The sequence below is a fragment of the Dictyostelium purpureum genome (assembly GCF_000190715.1).
Source record: "Dictyostelium purpureum unplaced genomic scaffold DICPUscaffold_121, whole genome shotgun sequence".
NCBI classification, from domain to species: Eukaryota; Evosea; class Eumycetozoa; order Dictyosteliales; family Dictyosteliaceae; genus Dictyostelium; species Dictyostelium purpureum.
In genome coordinates this window covers 48,396-57,146 of record NW_003519458.1, presented here as the reverse complement: position 1 = coordinate 57,146, position 8,751 = coordinate 48,396, and the positions used below count along the sequence as shown (strand labels likewise).

The 8,751-nt window shown below is 21.8% G+C and overlaps 3 protein-coding genes across 3 annotated transcripts; 1 reads left to right on the top strand and 2 right to left on the bottom strand.

Moving 5' to 3' along the window:
- Positions 1-546: 546 nt before the first annotated feature.
- Positions 547-1,310, bottom strand: DICPUDRAFT_152284 (uncharacterized protein; the record flags this gene model as incomplete). The annotated part of the gene is made up of 2 exons (XM_003288026.1): positions 547-1,018; positions 1,111-1,310. The coding sequence occupies 2 exons, from the start codon at positions 1,308-1,310 to the stop codon at positions 547-549; spliced, it is 672 nt and encodes a 223-aa protein (XP_003288074.1).
- Positions 1,311-4,284: 2,974 nt separating this feature from the next.
- DICPUDRAFT_78903 (uncharacterized protein) lies at positions 4,285-4,779 on the bottom strand (the record flags this gene model as incomplete). The annotated part of the gene is made up of 1 exon (XM_003288025.1): positions 4,285-4,779. One exon carries the CDS (start codon positions 4,777-4,779, stop codon positions 4,285-4,287), a length of 495 nt encoding a protein of 164 aa, XP_003288073.1.
- An 803-nt stretch (positions 4,780-5,582) lies between these two features.
- Positions 5,583-8,689, top strand: DICPUDRAFT_152282 (uncharacterized protein; the record flags this gene model as incomplete). Its single annotated transcript, XM_003288037.1, has 2 exons — positions 5,583-5,859; positions 6,012-8,689. The coding sequence occupies 2 exons, from the start codon at positions 5,583-5,585 to the stop codon at positions 8,687-8,689; spliced, it is 2,955 nt and encodes a 984-aa protein (XP_003288085.1).
- Between the last annotated feature and the right edge of the window lie 62 nt (positions 8,690-8,751).

Below are 8,751 nucleotides of genomic sequence, written 5' to 3'. Positions count from 1 at the left end.
TTTTTTTGGGGTGTTTTTTTTTATTAAAAAATAATTTAAAAGGGTGGGGAAAAAAAAAAATTTTTTTTTGAAAAAAAAAAAAAAACCTTAAAAATTTTAAAAAATTTTTTTGAAAAATTTTTTTAAAGGGGAAAAAAAAAAAAAAGGGGGAAAATTAAATTAAAAATTAAAAAATAAAAAAATAAAAAATAATTAAATATAAACGTAAATGTGTGGTGTCTGATTAATTCAAAGAACTGATAATAATTTTTATTTCTTTTGTGCAGTTTTTGATATTACACAAAAATTGATTTTTTTTTTTATTTATTTATAATAAAAATAGATTTATTATTTTAGTTTATTTTTTATGTTTTAATTTTCTTTTTTTATTTTTTATTTTTTATTTTAAATATTTAATAAAATAAAATAAATAAATAAAATAAATAGTAAATTATAAATAAAAATTTATTTTAAATATTTAATAAATAAATTAAATAAATAAAATAAATAAAATAAATAGAAAATAGTAAATAATAAATAAAATTTTAAATAATAATTTTTTATAATTTATTTTTTTTTGTGGAAAAGAAAAATATTATATATTGAGCCTGCTAATGAGAGACTGCAAGCAGTAACAACGCAACGCCATCCACTTGATCCACCCCAATATGCCATTTTAGTAGATCCAAAAAATTTACCATTGAAAAAACCATGGTTTGATTCCGATCCATTAAGATCACAATTAAATTGTGATGAGGAACCGTATATTGATTTACAATCGTCATTTAATTTAATTTTAAATACGACATAGAGTGAAAATGATAAAAGTGTAAATACAAATACAACGAATCCCAATATTTTACCGAGTAAACCAACCCATTTTTTTTCAGTTTCATTCATATCAAAAAATGTTAAGACAATTAAACCTGTTGCAACAGCCCATCCTAAAACTGCAAATGAAAAACTTGATTTAACATATCTTGTAAAATTAAGTGGAATTTTAGTGGTCCAAAAATCAGTTTGGATAATTTCTTTATAACTTTTTTTTTTTTTATTTATTTATTATTAAAAATAAAATAAATTAATACAACTATTAAAATAATTAAAAAATAAATAAAATTGAATATTTACCTGTAATTACGATCAGTTGTTAAATTACTTGATATCACTTTTACATGTGTTGGATAAAAATCTGCTTGGTAGTTTCTAAATGTATCACCAGAAAAAGTGTAGTTTTCTACATAATGATACCATGGGTTTGTAAATGAAACAAATAATAATGCCCAAACACCCATAAAAATTAAAAGAGAACCAATACTGTATACCCTCATTTTATATTATTTATAACTTAAAATTAAAATTAAAATTATTTAAATAAAAATTAAAAAAAAAAGTTTTGATGAGAAAAAAAAAAATTTAAAGAAAAAAAAAAAAAAGAAGAAAAATTATTAATAAAATTTATTTATAATTTCTTCAATTTTCGGGAGCTCAAATCTCCCTTGCTTTTGAAGAAAATAATATTTTAAAAATTTAATTTTTTTTGTAAAAAACAAAATTTTTTTTCAAAAATTTTTGGTAATCAATAAAAATTTTAAAATGAAAAAAAATTTTTATTTAAAAAATTGTTTTATGAATTTTGAAAATAACACCTATAAAAATACAAAATTTTTATTTTTTTATAAAAATTATAATATTATATTAATTTGAATAAAATATCCAAACTCAAAGATAATTATTTTTATTATAAGGTAGTTTGGGTTAAGAAATTAATGCAAAAATTTCTAAAGAAATAAATAGTGGAACCGAATTAAAAATAATCATATAGGCAGTTTCGATGGTGTAGTTGGTTATCACATTACCTTTACACGGTAAGGGTCGTGGGTTCGATTCCCGCTCGGAATACTCCTTTTTAATTTTAACATAAATCTTCCAGGTGATCATATGTTCTAAAAAATTTACAAAGCCCCACACTTTTTAAATAAAAACATTAAATAAAATTTACTGATTAATTTAAAGCATTTGCTTTTAATTATCTTCACATTTAAAAAAAAAAAAAAAAAAAAAAAAAAAAAAAAATTTTTAAATTTATACTATTAGCCACTCTTTGTAAAGAGTGTTTCCAACTCTACCCCGGGATGTTAGTATTTTTACTGATTAATTTAAAGCATTTGCTTTTTATTATCTTCACTTTTAAAAAAAAAAAAAAAAAAAAAAAAGGATGTTAGTATATTAGTGCAGAATGGTTAATTATTTATACCTTCAGGCAGTATAAATAATTAAACACCATATTGAAAATTTGTGGTTAATTCTGTATACCACCACGCAGAATACATAATTAACCACCATATTGAAAATTAGGTAAATTTCAAAACCATAGATACCAAGAGGGCCCAACTCAGTATCTGTGTAACCAAAATACCTATTGAGAGTTGATATTATGATCCATAGTACTTGAAATTTTGAATGTTACATAGTATTTGATATTTTTTAAAGATGTATAATACTTGATGTTTTTAATTTTAAATAATATTTTATATGTTTAAATGTTAAATAATACTTGATATTTTCATTAAATAATCCTTGATATTTTATAATAAATGCTAAATTATATTTGATGTTTTTGAATGATATAATTCTTGAAATTTTTAAATGCCAAATAATACCTAATATGTTTAAATGCTATATAATACTTAATATTTTTAATCCTAAATAATCCTTGATATTTATATGCTATATAATATTTGATATTTTTAATGATACACAATACTTTATATTTAATTGATCCATAATATTTAATATATTTTGAATGTTACACAATAATTGATAATTTTTAATGATCCATTATATATTATATTCTTGAATGTTACACAATAGTTGATATTATTTTATGATCCAATAAAATAATTACCTTATAATCATTATAAATTTTGATATAATTGAATGATCCAATCCACTTGTATATTCTTGAATGTGTATAATGATAATAAGTTTATAAAATTATCATAATAAATAAAAAAATATTAGTTGAATTTTAATAATTAAATGCCAATAAGTCCTGATTGTGTTTTAATGCAAAATAATCATTGATATGTTTTATTGTTAAATAATATTTGATATGCTTTGAATGATACACAATACTTGATAGTTTTATTTTTATATGCTAAAAAATTCTTGATATTTTTAATTATCCATAATATTTGATATATTTTAAATGCTAAACAATACTTGATAGTTTTTAATGATCTATTATATGATATTCTTGAATGTTACACAATACTTGATATGCTTTAATAATCCAAAATAATTATTTTGATTCAATAAAATAATTACCTTATAGTTATTATAAAATAAAACTTGATATTCTTAAATGATCCAATCCACTTGAATTTAATTGAATTTGTATAATGAAAATAAATTTTATGAAATTATTTTTTTTAAATACTTTTTAGTTTTTTTAATAAAAATTATAAAAAAAAAAAATATAATTCAAAATTAATTAATCTATAACTATTTCCTAATTTATTTAAAAGATCAAATCCAAATAAGTAAACCTTGTATTGTACAAAAAAATGTAAATCTGCTGCAATCAAAATTGGTAATCATTTGAAACACCATCCAATAAAAAAATTTTTAAAAAAAATTAAATTTAATTTTTTAAAAAAAATAATATTAAAGTGGGGGATGTTATTTTTTTTAATTTTTTTTATTTTTCAAATAAATTAAACACATCTCCTTTTTTATATTTCATTTATACAATTATATTCTTTTATTATAATTTAATTTTATAAAGTATAACAGAAAAGGAATAAAGTAAGAATTTGGTAGTTTATGATATGATAATGAAATTAAAAAAAAAAAATTAAAAAAAAAATAATGTATTTTAAACGGTTCTGATGAGGTAATGGTGATCGAAGCTTTAGTGAGATAATTGGACCTCCTTTATACACAGAAAAAACCGTCAGGTGTTAACATCATATAAAATAATACTTTTTATAAATTAAAGAATTGATGATATATTAAAACTTTAGTTGGTTTCACAAAATATTGAAATTTTTAATCAAATTATCAAAAAAAAAATTATTATAAAATAATAAAATTATATGTTCAAATCCTACCAAAAAAAGAATTAAATAAATCAAAAAAAAAAAAAAAATTTAAATATTTCATTTATAAAATATTACAAACATTTATTTCTTTTATATTTTTACAAATTTTATGATATAAAAAAATATATAAAAGATAGTATAAAAAATCTTTTTTTTGTGATCTAGCCAAAACAATATGGAGGATATTGTAATGTATAAATTAATTAGTTGGGTTACCAACACAGACTCCTAATGGTTCAATACAAGGTTGTTCAGCTGAGCATGGTTTGGCTTGGTACTCACAAGTATGGCTAGATTTACAGGTATAGGTTTCACAATTACGGCCTCTGAAGCAGTCACTAGTTTTATTACAGGGTACAACAACATTACATGCTTGAGTAATATGAATACAACCAAGTGTGAAATGACATGTGTCTAAAGTGCATGGATCATTATCATCACATGAAAATGCTGGAGTATGATGACAGGTTCCGTTTACAGGGTCACAGTAATCATTGGTGCAAATTGAATCATCACTGCAGGTATTGGTATTGGAAGAACAGAACCACCCATAATACCAAACACAGTTTTGGGTGGTACAAGCATTGTTATCTTTACAGATTGATTGACATTCTTCCAAAGTATCATATGGACCTTGTGCTAAAATACATTTAATGAAGATAAATACAAAAATTAATTTTAAAAGTAATTTCATTATTTCTATTTAATTATTTATTATATAAATTTGTTTATTATTTATTTATTTATCAATAGTTTTATTTTTTAATGATTATTTTTTTTTTTTTCTTCTTTTTATATTTTTTTTAAATCAAGCTAAATCAAAGTATTAGATTCTTTACAAGTATTAAAAGTTAATATAATAAAGCTCGGGATTTTTTGAACTTACAAATTTTTTTTTTTAAAAAATATCAAATAAAGGGTTTTTGATTTTTCTTATTTAATAAAGAAAAAAAAAATATAAAAAAATATAAAATAATATAATCTAACATTTTTGGCCATCGTAGTTTATATACAATATCACAATATTGATTTTTCGAAAATAACATTTCTTTGATATTTTTTAATGATTGATTATAATAATAAAAAAAAAAAAAAAAAAAAAAAAAAAATAATATTAACATTTTTATTGTTATTATTATAATTGTTTTTAATTTAATTTTGATTATTATTTTATTTGGTATTGATTATTTTAATTATAAATTTAATATTGATTATTATTATAATTAAATTAATTATAAATATTAAATTGTTATTATAACTTTTTGTTGTTTGTTATAATTTATTCATGATTAAATTATATTTTGAAGTTGTTAAGGTTTAAAATGAATTTTCATTTTAAACAATATTTAAATAAAGTTTAAAATTAAACAAATCAAATTATTTTATTAATTTTTTTTTTTTTTTTTCGTTTTTTTTTTTTTTTTTCATTTTTTACTTTTTTTTTTTTTTAATTTTATTTTTTATTTTAATGTCATTTTTGAAACAATTACTAATAATATGAGCAATAATATAAAGTTTTTAGATTGCTTAAAATATATTAAAAAAACAAATCATCTAAATAATGTAACAAATATAACACCTAAAAATTTTTTAAAAAAACCAAACAATGATTTTTATAATTTAATATTTTTTAAAAAAAATTTAAATTTATCAATAAATCAAATAAATAGTAATAATAGTTATAATGATGATACAGTATATAGTATTAGTGGTCATTTAAATAATAATAATATAATATTATTTAGTAACAATAGTTTCAATAATTTTAATAAAAGTAAATTTTTCATTATTTTTAAAAATTTAAAAATTTGTATTAACTTTTTTTATTAAATTTTTTTTAAATAGAGTTTTATTCAGTTGGAAATAGATTTTTAAAAAACAAGCAAATTATGAATAATTTAAAAAAAGGAAAATTAAATAATATAGATAATAATAATAATAACAATAATAAGGATAATAATAATAATATTTTAAATAATGAGGGTTTTAATTTTAATTATGTTAATCCCGATAATATAAAACCTTTTAAACCAAGACATTTACCATTCGAAACCACTACAAATTTAGATTTTATAATACCACCAGGTCAACCAACAGTCGAATCAAAAGAAACATTAGATAAATATTTAAAGTTGGCAAAAGCATTATCAGCAGTTGGATACGAACATCAAGAAAGTCAAAATTGGGAACAAGCTTTAGAATCATTTAACAAGGCACTTTTTTATATTAAAATTTTATTTTCATCATCATACAAGTCTAAAATTGATTTACGTGACTTTGCAGTTTTATTGGGTAACTCAGCAGAATCACTTGGTAGATTAGATAGAGTTGACGAAGCTTTGGTAAAATCCCAACAATCCATTGATGTTTTAGAGGTTTGCTGGAAAGAGTACGCAGAGAAATATGGTTTAGCAAATGCAAAAAGAAATTGGTCAAAAGATGAAACATTGGGTATTTTCTATAGCAATTATTCCGAATATCTTTTGGATGGAGATAAGTTTGAAGAGGCAGAGCCATTTTTAATGAGGGCTCACGAAATGTTAAGCAAAATATATCCTTTGGATCATCCAGTCAATATTGAAATTGGTATTTCATTAATTAAAGTATTAAACGAAATGGGTCGTACATTAGAGGTAGAGAAAATCTTCAAAAAGTATGGTGATACAATTACAAATGCAATGGGTAAAACTGAAGAATTTAAACATATTGCTGAAAAAGTTCAAAATGAAATAAAATTTCAAATGGTAGAGCAAATAAAACACCAATATCCTCAATTAGAATTAGATCATAAAGATTTTGAAGATGATGAAGAAAAAGAAGAAGATGAAGATGGTGATATTATTGAGTATGATGAAGATGGTAATTTAACAGTTCGAAGTAAAAAAAGTCAATTTTTAAACAATAACGAAAAAAATCAAGATTTTGAAGATCAGGATAAAGAGGACGAAGAAGACGAAGATGATGAAGAAGATGAAGATGAACCAATCAAGTATAAATATAGGGAAAAAGAATTTGGTGTTCAAGATTTAATACTATTAGAAGGAAAAGAACAAATGGAATTTGAAAAAGGTAAAGAAAGTAGTTTAATGGAAAAGAATTTTGGAGAAAGAGATTTTGAAGAATTGGACGAAGAGGAAGATGAAGATGAGTTTTTTGAATACGATAAAGGTGATGAAGATGAAGGTGATAGAGAAAATTTAGTAGATTCGAATATATCGGCCAAAGAAGAGTACTTGAATTTAAAGTTAGAGGAAGAATTAGAAGAAATGAAAGAAAAGGGTGAAAAGATATATTCAACAAACCACCCACTTGGTAGTATTTTAAATAGCTTTGATGATATATTTTATGATGCCACAAAGAAACTTTCAGAACTAGAGGCTGAAAAGATTGTAGATAGAGAAGAGCGTCTTATCAATAAACATTCAGGTGTACCAGAAAGAGTCGTTTGGGAAGATGGTAAAATTATTACACCAATAGACTCAAGAGGAGAACCAGTTAGTCAAGGTGCTATTGATAAGTGGGGTAAATACTTGGCAGAGGATTTAATTGATGATAATAACGAAGAAGATGAAATGTTAGATAAATATATTGAAAAGATGGAATCATTAATAGATACAATGTCAAAAGAAGAAACTGAAATCATCGACTTAAAATTCAAAACACTAGTTCCAACTTTAAAAACAATTTTAAAACAAGATAACCCAGAGGAGTTTTTCAACACTACTTTAGAAGATGCAGAAGAAGATGATAAAGAACTAATTAGAGTAACAGAGGAAAAGTTAAAAAAATTAAACAAAGGTTTAAAAGAAATTAAAGAAAGAAAAGAAGTTTTACCAAAAGATAAAGATGGAAATTTAATAATACCAGAAGATTTAAATGAAGATTATTTAAAAGAATTTGATGTATCAGAAGATTTTTCAATATTTGATGATGATGAAGTAGAATTAGATGAAGAAGATGTTAAATTAGAAGACGACGATGGTGAAGAAGATGGTGATGAGGACGAAGAAGATAGTGAAGAAGATAGTGAAGACGAAGAGGATAGTGAGGAAGACGATGAAGATAGCGATGAAGATGAAGAAACTGACGATGAAGACAGTGAAGCTTTTACAGATGAAGATTATGTATATAAAGAAAGTTATGACGAAATCACAGACTCAAGTAATTTAACCAATAACAATAACACTAGCGAAGGAACAATTTCGCATCAAAGTCTTGTAAGATTCATGGAAGTAGCAAATAATTGTGGTTATGATGAAGAGAAAATTATTTCAAGTATTGGTTTAGAGGAGTTTGAAAAAATTCAAAAACATATCGATAAAGATTCAAAACCATCAAAAACTAAAGAAAATGACACCAAAGATGATGAAGATTCTATTTTAGATTTATTAGATGGTTTAGAAGACGATGAAGATGTTACTTTCAATGAAAGATTAAACGATTTACAAAACTTGGGTGATGGCTTCGAAGAATTAGAAGACTTAGAAGATGAAATAGTTGATCAAAACAACCCAGAAGAAGATTTAGATAGATATTTAAATAGAGTTTCCAAAAATGAAGGTTTCCAAAATTATTTAAAAGATTTAAAAACTAATAAAAAATAAAATTTAATATGAAATAGTTTTTATTTTATTTTAGATTTATTTTAAAATTTACATTTATTTTT